The sequence below is a fragment of the Hyperolius riggenbachi genome, chromosome 9 (assembly GCF_040937935.1).
Source record: "Hyperolius riggenbachi isolate aHypRig1 chromosome 9, aHypRig1.pri, whole genome shotgun sequence".
Lineage (NCBI taxonomy): Eukaryota > Metazoa > Chordata > Amphibia > Anura > Hyperoliidae > Hyperolius > Hyperolius riggenbachi.
The window spans coordinates 230,572,808-230,587,817 of NC_090654.1; the positions used below are offsets into that span (position 1 = coordinate 230,572,808).

The 15,010-nt window shown below is 44.4% G+C and overlaps 1 protein-coding gene across 5 annotated transcripts in view; it reads right to left on the minus strand.

The window, feature by feature from the left end:
- TTBK2 (tau tubulin kinase 2) overlaps nt 1-15,010 on the minus strand; it is a 214,666-nt gene that overhangs the window by 34,045 nt on the left and 165,611 nt on the right. For all 5 annotated transcript variants that reach the window (XM_068254143.1, XM_068254140.1, XM_068254141.1 and 2 more), the window contains 3 exons: nt 10,663-10,788; nt 6,726-6,883; nt 1,939-2,152 (listed from right to left, as the gene is read on the minus strand). In XM_068254143.1, coding sequence (XP_068110244.1) covers nt 1,939-2,152; nt 6,726-6,883; nt 10,663-10,788 — 498 coding nt within the window. The remainder of the gene's footprint in view (nt 1-1,938; nt 2,153-6,725; nt 6,884-10,662; nt 10,789-15,010) is intronic.

A 15,010-nucleotide genomic window follows, 5' to 3' on the forward strand; every position in this document is an offset into this window, starting at 1 on the left:
AGGAAAGGTGTGGTTCATGAATTAGGACCCATTTCTCAGCCCATCCTAAATACTGGCATTGGATATGGCCCTCGACGACTGGAGTTCGACACCTGTGCACTACAGTTTGCTACAGGTAATACAGTAACATTCAGCCACAGATCACATAACTAATGAAAATAATAAGGTGATTGCTGAAAGGCAGGATGACGTAGGGGGGACATTTATACACATACTATATTACCACCTGAAATCATCACAAATTAAAATCTACCATGTGGTTAACTGCTTCTAAAGGAGGTAATCAGATTTACTCAATTGTTTGACTGACAGACAAGGATATGCTAGTTCGAAAATCCAAAACTTCTGTAACCATTACCTTAATCTCCTTGGTGGTATCCCCAAGTCTAACTCGGGGTTATGCTGGATACACACCATGCGTTTCAGTGTTCGATGCGTCCGTCGATACGCATCGATTCGATTATTTCCGACATGTCCGATTCAAGCTTCGATGGATCATTAGGTCGATTTGCCATACTTTACATGGCAATCGACCTAAAAATCATCGAAATGCTTTCGGAAATGCTCGGAAATAATCGAATTGACGCGTATCGACGGACGCATTCGACGCGGAAACGCATGGTGTGTATTCAGCATTACTTGTAACAGCAATTAGCGGTAATCCTGAGCTACACTAGTGGATATCGCTAGGAGGGCTGGTGCAGAGTGCACTGCAGAGCTGTAAGGATCACTTACCCTTACGCACTATACTTAAAAGGGGGGGGGGGCCTTCCTAACTACCTATACCGGGGGGGGGGGAGCAATCTGGCTACGTACACCAGAGGGGGCTCTATGTATACTTTGTGGATACCTAAACTGGTGGGAGTGAGGGGGGGCGGGAGTACTGCCAGATAGATCTATAAAAATTTGTAGTACATATAAGACAGTCCGTGCACTGCGTCCTTCAATCACATTATTTATTTCAGGTTGTTACCAGCAGGTATATGCATCATGGTATACAGGTTCACAGCATAAAAGAAGCGGAAGGATCTGACCTGTGTTCCGGACGAGTGTGCGGAGGTGTGACCAGGGGGTGAGAGGACGGCACAACAGCCGTTTCGCGCCGGTATGGCGCTTGCTCGCGTGCGTGTCCTTGGGCCCAAGGACACACGCACGCGAGCAAGCGCCATACCGGCGCGAAACGGCTGTTGTGCCGTCCTCTCACCCCCTGGTCACACCTCCGCACCCGTCCGGAACACAGGTCAGATCCTTCCGCTTCTTTTATGCTGTGAACCTGTATACCATGATGCATATACCTGCTGGTAACAACCTGAAATAAATAATGTGATTGAAGGACGCAGTGCACGGACTGTCTTATATGTACTACAAATCTTCAATTGCCTATGTTAGCCTTGATGCACGCCTCCACACATGCCACTGAGCAGGGAATCATAACGGACGGAGTTACCATTTAAAGGTGCAGGGACCTAATTCCACCCCCATCACTGAGTGCCAGGCACATCTATTCCTTCTGTGTACTTTATTAGATCTATAAAAATACTTTGGTTACGTCTATGGCTATCTATAGTGGGGGAGGAAGCACTTTGTGGCTACCCATAAGGAGGGGGCGTACTTTAGCTCCCAGTATGAGGGTCACTCTCTGGCTAGGGGTGTACACTCTGGCTTCCTAAATGGGGAAAGTGGGGTGTCTCTGGCTTAGCGGTACGATTTTTTTTGATACCACCACTTTTAGAAACTGAATCTGGAAAGAATCATACCGCTAAGAAGGTTAAAAACATTTTCCTGGTGCTCACTTGCCTTTAAACCTGACAAAATATTAATAAGGTAATAATTTAATGTTTAAATAACGGAATTATCTTGTAAATGCTTTATTTTCTGAGACACAAGCTACATTTCAGCAACTCGCAACATCCAAACCATACGTTATATCAGAAATACCTTGCACAGTCCCATTTTAATCTTATTCCTGTTATTATCCATTTCTTCCCAAACGTCCCTCTCCTGAGGGCGATGACTGGGTGATCCAGGAAGCCTTTCAGGTGAAACCATAACAGGTATTCCATTCTCCCCATCGCTGAGCTGTTCATCATTAAACACCTCGTCTGTGTTCTCACGGAGCAAGTCTCCAGGGATTGGTGTGGCATTTGCAATCCTGAAAAGGAAATCGGGCTCATTAGCTTTCACCAAACCTGGCCCAAAAGTAGGAGAAGCGATAGAATCAAGAGGGAGAGTAGTAGGGTGAATGTTTTATGGCAGGGTGTCCGTTTTAGGCCAATTATGACATCCCTGTTCTTGAGATTGCTAGGAGGCCGAACTAGCAAAATTAAACTTTTTTTTAATTTGATTGACGTTAGGTACACTATGCCCAAGGCAAAGCAAAACTTTTTTCACTGGAAATAACCTATACACCATATGCAGTTAGCATGTCCCTTTCAGTGCGCAGACATAGTGCTACTGGCACAGTGGCAGCTGCTAATCAATGGCTGTTACTGCTGCTGGCATACTGGCGGCTGCTAATCAGTGGTTGCTACTGCAGCTGGTACAATGGTGGCTGATATCCAGTGACTGCTGCTACTGCTGACATAGTGGCAGCTGCTAGTGAGAGGCCGTTACTGCTTGTGGCATAGTGGTGGCTGCTAGTGAGTGACTGCTGCTGCTTGCATAGTGGTGGTGGTTGCTGCTCACATAGTGGTGGCTGCCAGTGAGAGACTGCAGGCATAGTGGTGGCTGCTAGTGAGTGCCTGTTACTGCTGGTGGTATAGTGGCAGCTGTTAATCAATGGCTGCTGCTACTGCTGCTGGCATAGTGGTTGCTGCTAATGAGTGGCTGCTGATAATCCGTGGTGCTGGCACAGTGGTGGCTTTAAATCAGTGGCTGCTGATGGCACAGTGGTGACTGCAGCTGGCTTAGTGGTGGCACTGGGATGGCGGCTGCTGCTGCTGCTGGCAGAGTGTTGGTGGATGCTGTTGGCAGAGTGTTGTCAACTGCATTCTCCCTGCCCCCCCTTCACTCACTTTTAATGTCTGTTCTGCAACACACCAGCATGAAAGGGGCCTAAAGGAAATTTGTACTTGGTGAAGTATGTAGGTTGCTTTGACAACATTGCTGAACCTGTTCCAAAAATGCTACCTACCTGTCATGTAATATTCTGCTGTCAGAACTTCCTGAGCCACTGACCAGGGACAAGCTGCAGCCACTGGAGACTAAACACCGCATCTGCAATCGCACACTAGGCTAGTACCTATGCATGTATTTACAGAACCCCTGTTCTCATAACCATGTTACCCTGCAGCCACCAATCACAAATTTACCAGAATGGATTTATTCATTTCTTAGAAAATGTTGGATGAACAGATTTTTGAAGCAACTTGTTTTCAATCTGATCCCATAAACACATGCAAACAGTACTCCCTTGTAAATGTCTGTAAACAAATGGCCTGTGCTCGGCTCACAGGATGCGGTTTCTTTTCTCTCCCCCCACAAATGTAGACTCACCATCTCTATATTGATGGTTAAAGCAAACTTTTGAGCTTTGCACACATCAGAGTACGATACTTGCCTCGGAAAAGGGTGGCCAATGGATCCAACAAAAGTTAAAGTGTTCTAATGCGGAGAGCCCCGAAGCTAAAGGGTGCGTGAGCGCACTGGCAAACATGCAAAATGGGCACTGGGAAACCTGGGTGCAGGGTGAAGCCGAAAAACGCCTCACCCTGCAACTGGAAATTAACCAGCGGCGTTAATTACTATTCCCCTGCAGGCCGCCAGGGACTCTGGGGTAAGATGGGATATGCACTGTTTTTTTCGTAATTTAGGCTCCGTTTTTGCTGATGCCCAAATTACCCTCTGAGTGCCGCTATAGCTGTAAATCACATTACAGTCTACAGCAGTGCCCAAAAGCCTGGCGCTCTTTTTACCTGTCTTATCTACGCTGCGTCTGAGCAGTAACACAGACCCACTTGAGCTTCCTTAGAAAAAGCAAAGCTTGATCGGGTCTGTACTGCTGCACATGTGTGAGCCATCAACAAGGGCTTGATGACTGTTTTTCAGGGGAGACGCAGCGCCAAAACGGCAAAGGTGAACGAGGACTGGGGATTACCCAGAGAATTCCCTCTATTGAGATGAGTACCCCATTGGGGACGTTTTTTTTCCTGTAGGTACACCTTAAAGAAAACCTGTAACAGAAAAAAGCCCCTGGGGGGTACTTACCTCGGGAGGGGGAAGCCTCTGGATCCTATCGAAGCTTCCCCCATCCTTCTCCATCCCACTGTGGTCTCGCTGGACCCCTTTGAACGGCGGTCATTTATACCGTTCCTGGCTCCGGCGCAGTAGCGGCGTTCGGCTCGGGATCAGGCAGAAACAGCCGTTCCCAGTGGGGTCCGATTGAGATTAGCTATTTCCGCCTTAGCCCATCAAGGAGCCGCTACTGCGCCTGAGCTGGAGCCAGGGAAGGTAATTATTGCAGGCGCTACTGCACCTGCATCACAGCTTGACAAATTGTCGGCTGTGGCTTCGGAGGGGCCCAGCGAGACCACCGTGGGACGGAGGAGGAAGGGGGAAGCCTCGATAGGATCCAGAGGCTTCCTCCTCCCGAGGTAAGTATCCCTCAGGTGCACTTTTTGTTACAGAGTCTCTTTAAATGGACCTGTGGCCAGCCAAGCATTAAAAAGCATTAATACATTACGCATCATATAGTGCCATATGTATCCTTTAGGGATAGTCACAGGTAAATAACTCAGAATAGATGCAAATTATTATAGCTTGAAAACAGTATTACGGTTACTAGAGTAGTGCCCATTGCACAATTAGCCCAACCCATGGTACACGGGTAATGCGAGTATTGCTATGGTAACAGGCATTAAGCAAACAACATAATGTACGTTACCATAGTAGAGCTCACGTAATAATGCCATGCACAGGCAACTACCAGCCATTTGTGCATCAAGCCCATAGTTACTTAAATTATCAACCAGTACTCTCAAGCCTTAGGGCTTGTTTCCACTGTTTCTGCGATTCGCCGGCATTCCGACGCTTGTAAAAACGCATGCGGATGCGTTTCTGCATGCGTTTTTACCCGCGATTTCGCATGGCAGGGTGCCATGCGAAATTAACCATGACACTGCCAGGGCAAAATAAAAATTGAAAAAGGTGCGAAATCGCACGCGAAATCGCGGGTAAAAACGCATGTAACAAACGCATGCGTTTTTACTATTAAATACATTAGCGGCGATTCGCACGGATTCCCGACGCAGGCGAAATCGTTGCCTCTTTTGTGCGTTTTTTCTCCGCAACAAAAAACGCACAACGCCACCGCAGGAGTGGAAACAGCCCCATCCACTCACATTACATGTGCGAATCCGCATGCGTTGGACGCATGCGGATTCGCGATAGTGGGAACGAGCCCTTACTCTGAGTACAATGAGGGAAATTTATAATAGTAAAGTGGATGCTCAGAAGAAGGATTCTGATTGGATAATCAGAACACCTGCTTTACATTTGCAACAGTTTAGCACAATTTTTTCCTTGCACTGGTTTAGATAAACCTGCCCCAATGTTCCCAGTCAAGCTGACAACTGATGACCATGTACAAAAGCAAAATGGTGGACAGAATACTTATTTCATGGTCAAAACGTATTTAGCAAGCTTAAGAAACACCTGAAGTGAGAGAGATGTGGAGGCTGCCATATTAATTTCCTTTTAAACAATGCAAATTGCCTGTATGTCCCATTGATCAGCCATACACCTTGAACAAGCACCCAGATCACAGGTTTGATTGAAGTTTGACTGGATTTGCCACATGCTTGTTTCAGGTGGAAGATTCACATACTACTGATGCCAGAAAGATCAGAAAGACGTTAGGCGTTGTTAACCTCCCAAGCAGTATTGACAGATATATATGTCAATACAAAACATGCTGTGAACAGTATTGACATGCATACACGTCAATACTCTCCTGCACTATATACTAGACCCTTGCTTGGCACCTTTTGGCAAGTTACAGGAAAAAAAAAGAAGTTATGAAAATTAATTGGAACACTTTTTGCACAGAACTCCTGGGGAAATTGAAGGGGAATAAAGGTAACGGGCTCCATAGACAACTCAAATCAAGTGTCCTTTAAGGCTCACTTCCTCTTTTTTTCCTGATTTATGTGCGACACCACAAGTAGGAAGCACAACAGAAGCCAGACTGCATTTTTCAGCATCCCAACTTAAAGTTGAAACCAAATATCCAAGATGTAGCTTGCACTTTTAGGACCTCAGTCTGGTAACATCTGAAACTAGCCAGACAGAAGTCTGAAATATGTATGGGTAGGGGCACAGTGACAGGCAAGCACAGCTACACAACGTATTTTCAATTTTGAAATATTGAGTTCCAAAAGGGAATACTAATCATTTATACTGATGAACACAATTCCTTTTAGACTTTACCTTGCTCAGTTTTGGGTTTCATTGGGGATAAAGGGATCAAGGAAAACTAAATGTCAAAAATATTTTGGAATTAATGAAGGTAAAGTTGAAGCTAAACCATGGTTATAATGAATAAAGGGCTAAGCCACACTGCATAGCTCTATTCGATCCATTTAAGTTTTTAAAAACATGCAGTGATTTTACTGCAATTTTAGTGCAAGTCAATGGGAGCGGGTCTCTGCATAATATATTTTTCTTTGTTTAATCAATGGCAATTAAGCCACTTTGTCATGCACTGCAGATAGGCAGTTATTGCATACCCAATAGCAGCAGGGGTCAGGCGAGTGTGTAGCTGTGGCGTTGTTGATGTTGTTGTGGTGGTTAAAGACCCATCCATGCCAGTCTTCTCCCAGTCATAGGGGTCACTCTCCACCACTCCATAGGACTTCATGCTGTTATCAAAGACTGATATCAAAAGCTGAAAAAAAAAATGATAATACTAAGTGATTGACAATAGGTTCATACATAGTAGGGAATTGCAAAACTGTTAAGGTGCCCATACAACAGGCAATTTTGCGGGCCGATTGACTTTCCAATTCCATAACTTTATCGAATCCTTGGAAAATCCGTGCTGCCACCTGTCCGCCCAAGAGATCGAAAGGATCAATCAGACATGCTGTAAAATCTCGGTGGCATGTGCTAAATCAGGTGTGCAGCAGTATCGATCAGTATTGGCTTATCCAAATATTCAATATTGGGATACGTCTGGCCAGTGCCTCCCCTCAGTGTAAAGTGTCCCTCCATGCAGTGATTTAAAATCTCACCTGTCCATCTGCACGATTCCTGGCCTTCTCCACAGTCACCGCAATAGCTTGTATCACCTGGCATCACACACATTTGCCTGGTGCTGCATAGTACAGGCAATGTACTATGGTGATGGTACTATGGTCCTATGGTATAGTACACGGTGATGGTCGATACGCCAGTGAGAGCCAGGAATCACACTGGCAGGTGTTTAGAGAGCACGGGTAAATTTTTAGACTTGGGGTTAGCCCGGCAGGTGGCGGAGCTAGGCCAATTTCTGATAGATTTCATCTCCCTCACTGCTCTCCTAGTACCGGCTTCTACTGATGATGTCGTCAGCAGAAGCCGGCACTAGGGGAGCAGTGAGAGAGAGGAAAGGTCTATGATCGCCGCGGGCTCCGATGGATTAGGTGAGCCATGCTGCCCCTGTTTTCATTTATTCAGGAGAAGCGGAGGAGGACACAGGGAAGGAGCGGAGAAGACATTGGTAGAATACAGGGAGTCTTGACATCGCGGTGGGTTGGCTGTTCGTATCAGTGGGCGTTTGGGGATTCCCTGTATTTGACGTATAAGACACAGTGACTTTTGCTTCCCATTTTTGGGGAGAAAAAGGGCATCTTACATTCCCAAAAATACGGTAATTGCTGCACCATTTTAAAAGTAAATGTTTTAATGCACAAAACTTGACCAAGAGCAAATATTAAAACGTTAAAAATTTGGTCTCACTATTTAAAGGCACATTTTTAAAATATCTGCATGGGTGCCTCATCCTTTTCTGTAATGGACGCGGCAGCCCAGTGGAAATGCTACTTTTAAATTCAATTTTGTTTAAGAAGAGTAAATACAACTTAACCAAATACAATCACGTAGTCCATACTAATGAACAGTATAGTCGATGTATGGCAAACAGATTTAGAAAATAGTACACAGCATGCCTAGTGATAGATGCAGTACAATCTCAGAAGCTACGTACACATGCTGGATTGAACTCAGCCATGGCGGCTCATAAAGACTGCCTCAGCCGAGAATCTTGAGTGAATCCAACATATGTACAGTGGCAGCCTGATATCTGCAAAAGATCCTGCATGCCAGATCATGCCTGACGAGTAACAAGCGCATTGTTCTCCCAACAACATGTGGCAAAGTGCTCTGTCACATGCCAGTCATTGTCCCGCTGCCCCCTCCATACCAACACATGCCTCAGTAGCCTGCAGGCTAGTAATGCATCTGTACAAGATCACCTCTGTACTGTTTCACAAGGGATCGAGCCCCTGCCAGGTGACAGGCGTTTCTAGGAGTGTACAATGCTTTAAACCTTCAAACTAACATTGTAGGCATTTGGCAAACGGTCTACATAGCTAGTGCACAACAATAGGTGGATCATTAAGGATCATTCTTTCTAAGTACCTTTTAGCACAGGTGGGATACCGCACATTTTGATGTGGTAACGCAACAATCTACAAAAAACATAACAGTAATACAGCAAAGTCCCCATTATCCGGAACTCAGGCAACCGGAAGTCTCAACTAACCGGCATGCCTGAGGGGATTATGAGGACAGTGCTTTGGGGGGTTTGCAGGGCATAAAATACTTACTGAGCTTCCGGGCGTTGTCTACCTTCCCTGTAGCTATTAGCAGCTTTCTGGTGACCGTGCATAGCTCCCAGCATGTCACGTGACTCGACACAAGTCAGGCGAGATGCAGGGAGCCCTAGACGAAGGACACCGGAAAGCCAATTCAGGATGGGTGGAAGACTCCACCTGGAGGCTTGATAAGGATTTTATGCTCTACGAGGGGAGGGGTGGGGTGCTTTCTCGGTAGGTTGCTCAAGCAACCAGCAATCACATGTATCCGGCATCAGAAAATCCATGCCACTGACTGATACCGGGGGTCTTGCTGTATCGATTGAGAAAATCAATAAGTGTATGGGCACCTTAAAGTTTGAACTGCGTGAGCGTTGGTGGGAAGGGAGAGATCCAGTGTTGTAGTATGGTTTTCCTGGTCACTAACATGATCACTTAAAGTAGACCAGGACTCTTGCACAGCACACAATAAAAAGTCTTTATTCCACATATAGTTGCTAAAGAATTTCAAAGATTAAAGTGTCTAATTAGTTCTTATCAGCAACTGTGAATAGACTACAGGAGAGCTCTGCATGGGCAGCTCTGGCATAAAATAAAAATTGAGGCTTAAAGGCACGTACACACGCCGGGCGGATGAGTCAAAAACAGTACTTATCAGTCTGCCGACAGCCTGTACTCGTGTACTACTGTCGGCAGAATGACCGCCCCGGTGGAGGGTCTTACGAACCTGTCGTTTGTAACAATACAGCGTGTACGCGTCTTAAAACTGTCCCTGCAAAAGTGAAACCTAGTAGTAGTTCAGGGTTTTTTAGGATTTCCATAAATTGTAATGAAGACATCATGCAATCATAAATTGTAATGAATACATTGTGTAATAAATGGCATACAACTGCGAACATCAGACTTGGAGAAGGACTTAGGAATACTAGTTGATTACAAGTCGAGTAATCGTATACAATGCCAAGCAGCAGTAGCTAGAGCAAATACAATTCGGAGATGCATAAAACTGTAAATAATATCTTGAGATGCTAGTATACTACTCCCTCTGCAAAAATCACTTGTGAGGCCATATCTGGAGTATGGGATACAGTTTTGGGAACCACATTATAGAAAGGACATTGACCTTCTAGAACGGGTACAAAAACTGGCAACTAATGTAATCAGAGCAATGGAAGAGCTCACTTACCAAGAAAGGTTGGACAAACAGGGCTTATTTAGCTTGGAAAAAAACGGACTGAGAGGTGACCTGATTCACATGTATAAATACATCAGAAAGCAATATAAAAGCCTGGCAGATGAGCTTTTTGTCTCTAGGGTTGTGCAACATACAAGGGGATGTGATCTGCGTATAAAGGAAAAAAAGTTTTTGCCATCTATTTAGAAAGGCGTCCTTCACAGTGAGAGGTTAAAATTTAGAATATCTTACCTCAGGAAGTAGTTATGGCGAACTCTATATCTGTATTTAAAAAGGGATTGGATGCTTTCCTTGCATTGAAGGGCATCCACGGCTATAATTGCTAGGTAATTCCAGAGACAGTTGATCCAGGGATTTATCTGACTGCCATCTGGAGTTGGGAAGGAATTTTTCCCTTTTAAGGCTAATTGGCACAGGCCTTGTAAGATTTTTCGCCTTCCCCTGGATCAACAGGGATATGGTGCAGGTTCAGGATGTTTTTTTTTTCTGGTTGAACTTGATGGATGGATGTCTTTTTTCAACCAAACTATGTAACATTTTTTCCCCATAAAGGTTTGCATGCTGTGTCTAATCTTAGAGCAGGGAGTTCTGGGTTTAGTTCACTTTAAACTCTCTTTTAAGGAAAGTAGTCTAGAGATGAATTATTAAGCAAGTGTAACTGCAGAAATATCTTACCGGATAATCAGGCTTTGTGAAATAGTCCAAGCCACTGATGTGCTCAAGGAACAGATAGAACTCTGGTGGAAGATGCTTTAACATAAGGCGATGTTCATATCGTTCCTTTATGGAACCTACTTGTTCCTATAAAAATAAACACTGAGGTTACTACATACAAAAAACAAGGGGAGACAAAACAAGTATGCTGCGCTGCAGCGAGGAGAGATTAGCATTCCCCAATCAAATCAGCAGATTATCAGCAGCCTAAAACATTGAGGGGGAAGGGATAGGACAGTTTCCTCAAAGAGCAGAACATCTTTGATACGTAATTATCTAGCTTGAAAATCTTCAGAAATACAGGTTATATTATTTATAGCAAGCTCATCGCCGAAAGACTGTGAATATACAAATTGGTGCAACATGACAAGGTTAACAATATTTGTATGCCAACAAACAGTATATTTCAATAGGATGGGGGGGGGGGGGGGGCGCGAAGTCTTAATCGTGCCAATATGTAGAACTTGTCAGACAATCTCAAGATGTCACAGGGCAGTGTCAGATAATAAGCCTGGTACACATGTTCCAATATGACTGGCCAATTGCTGACCAATTTTACCACCTTGTGTAATATAAAAGTTTCCCAGCACCATCTGTTCATAGTATTCATTTAACATGAAGGAGATAAGACTGGTCAGCGATTGGCCAATCATAATTGAAAGTGTGTACCAGGCTTTAGAGTGCGCACACGCATCCAATTTTGATTGGCCTGTGATTTTATCACTTCAATGCAGTATGAGGGCCAACAGATATGAATACTGTGGACAGATTGTGTAGGTAAGCTATCATATTTAATGGAAGTGGTAAAATTGACCAATCAAAATTGGATGTGTGTATGCATCTTTAATGTGTTTGGGTAGCTAATGGTATTCAATAGCTTATACCAGGACTTCCTTAGTTGTTTCAATTAGCTTTATGATGCTGGGGGAAAAAAGAAAAAAAAAAAAAACACACAACTCCAACATTTTGAGACCAGGCCTTGATTCAAGGCGTAATATTCTAGACACCAATGTATAAAAAGTATTACACATCCTCATCGTACCAATATCTCCATAAATTGTGAAAAAGCATTTGATAAGTTATTACTACACCACAATTTATATCTAAGTTAAGGTGCCCATACATCTAGCAACTTGGCAGCCGATCGACTATCTGATTCCCCAATTATCATCGTATCTGATGAAAATCGGTACCACCAAGTGCATGCCCGATCAACGATGCAACCAATTTCAGGCCAAGCATATAGATTGGACATGTTGCAAGATGTCGGCCATCGTGGTCGATCAAACAAAACCTCCATACGCTGTTCCCTCAGTGTATAAATGTACATGTACCACGTTTCCCCGAACGGAAAGACACTTTCTTATATTAATTTTTGCTCCAAAAGATGTGCTAGGGCTTATTTTCAGAGGATGTCTTTTTTTTGGGGGGGGGGGGGGGGGGCACTGGTAGTTTTCCCATAAAAGATGCATATATGTTTATAATTCTGCTGATCATGTGGTTAAGAGTCTATTTCTTGCAGACAGAGAACTCTGTCAGGCATCCCAGAGCTATGATAGGATAAGCTGTGTGTCCTGGAAAAAGGTGAAGAGGTGAAGTGCTGCTGAAGCTTATCATGACAGATCAGGAGGGCTGGCTCCAACAAAAACACAAATTGCCTGACACATATACAGGATTGTAGAACTCACATTATACTGCTGCTCTCCTGTATCTATGCTTTGTATTGAGTGTGACTTACCCGTCCCCTGAGTAAATTAACACCGGAGAGGATAACTGCCAACCTGGATTTTACAAATCTGCTCCACAGTCAAATGGACCCAAACTCTCTAGTAACCCAGTACAACAACACGATATATGAAACACTTGACAGTATTGCCCCATGGCGCACCAAATCAGCAACCAAAAAGCAGAAAGCTAATTGGTTTGACAAAACCATCATGGATCTAAAAAAGAAAGGGCGCAGACTAGAAAGACAGTGGCGTAAATCAGGGACTGGGGAGCACAAATCTAGCCTAGTTCAACACCTCAGACAATACCAACAAGCAATAACCAAGAAAAAATCAGACTTTATCTCGCACAAAATATCTACAGCCAACAACAGAGCTGCTCAACTCTTCCACACAGTGGAATCACTCTGCAATCCTTCCTGCCTAAAAGCCCCAACCACATACTCCAGGGAAAGGTGTGAAGAATTCTCTGCCTTCTTCACAAACAAGGTGTCTACCATCCGTGCCAGCATTACACCAACAACATCAATTGACCACTGGACGTTGCATATGCCTACTACCGTACCACCATGGCAAGTCTTTGACACTCTGAGTGTAGAAGATTTTGGAATTCTCATTCAAAGTCTCCGCCCCACTACCTGCGACCTGGATCCTGGCCCAACTGGATCCTTAATGCAGTGCCCAGCGCTGTTCAGGCCAGCACTTCACAAAATCACTCAGTGCTCCTTGCAAAGTGGACTTTTCCCAGAAGAACTAAAGAAAGCAATCATAAAACCCCTCCTGAAGAAACCATCACTAGATCCTGATTCTGTAACCAACTACAGACCTGTGGCGAACTTACCATTCCTATCAAAAGTTATCGAGAAAGCAGTCGCCAACCAGCTAGAAGCCAGGCTTACAGATAACAACATCTTTGATACTTTTCAGTCAGGATTCAGGAAAAGGCACAGCACTGAAACAGCATTAGTCCGAGTAATGAATGATCTACTTACTGCAAGGGACAAGGGTGATTGCTCAATTCTGATTCTTCTTGACTTGTCAGCAGCATTTGATACTGTGGACCATGAAATACTAATCCAGCGACTGAAGAATTACTGTGGCCTAAGGGGTACTGTTCTTAGCTGGTTTCAGACCTTCCTATCTGGCAGGACACAGCAAGTATGTCTGGGCACACACTACTCTAATCCAGTGCCACTTGCCTATGGAGTTCCACAGGGTTCTGTACTATCACCATTACTCTTTGCAGTCTACATGCTCCCACTGGGCAAAATAATCCAGAACTATGGTTTAGGATACCATTGTTATGCAGATGACACACAACTGTATCTGTCCTTCAAGCCTGGCACCCAAGACCCATCAGCATCCATAAATGCGTGTCTAGTGGATTTACAAAATTGGATGAACACCAGCTGGCTGAGGCTGAACTCTGACAAAACAGAGGTGTTGGTGGTAGGTGGTCCACACATGATGGATAAAGTTCAAAACGCTCACCACCTCAAACTAGCAATTGGGGGAGATACTGTACAGTATAAAGACTCTGTGCGAAACCTTGGGGTGATCCTGGATGGAAATCTAAAACTCAGACAGCAGGTATCAGCTGTCGTCAAGTCTTCCTTCTTCCATCTAAGAAATATAGCGAAAATAAAACACCTAATCCCAGCTGAAGACCTACCTGCCCTGGTTCACGCATTTGTATCCTCCCGCCTAGACTACTGCAACGCCCTGCTAATCGGATCTACAGATAAGGTTCTGCGCCCCTTAGAGCTAGTACAGAATGCTGCAGCCAGACTCCTAGCCAATGCCCCCCGCAGCTCACACATCACCCCAGTACTGCAAACTCTTCACTGGTTGCCAGTAAAATGGAGAATCAATTTTAAGATCTGCCTGCTGACATTCAAGGCTCTACACCACATGGGACCCAAATACATAGCGGATCTATTGGAACTTTATGCCCCTCCACGCACCCTCCGCTCTGCCAACAAGATGAAGCTGGTTATTCCCAGGATACACTTAACATTTGGTGCTCGGGCCTTTTCCTATGCAGCCCCTACTCTATGGAACTCACTTCCACAATCAGTACGAGAGGCTCCTTCTCTGGACAGCTTTAAAAAAAGGCTAAAAACTCACCTCTTTTCCCTAGCCTTTGAGACTGCATAATGCAGGGTCACAGCGCTTTGAGTCCCCAGGGAGAAAAGCGCTATATAAATATTATTGTTGTTATTGTTGTTATATTTCAAGCATGCTAGGAATTTCTGCTAGGTCTTATTCTCAGGGGATGTCTTACTTTAGGGGAAACACGGTATGTGTGCATTTATACTGTACGTTACCTGTCCTGTGTTACGGTGCCCAGCTGTCTGCCGAATGTGTCACTCTTCCATTAGCCCTATTATTATTATTTAGTATTTATATAGCGCCGACATATTACGCAGCGCTGTACAGTGTATATATATATATATTGTCTTGTCACTAACTGTCCCTCAAAGGAGCTCACAATCTAATCCCTACCATTGCCATATATTTATATTATGTAGTGTAAGTACTGTAGTCTAGGGCCAATATTAGTGGGAGCCAATTAACTTATC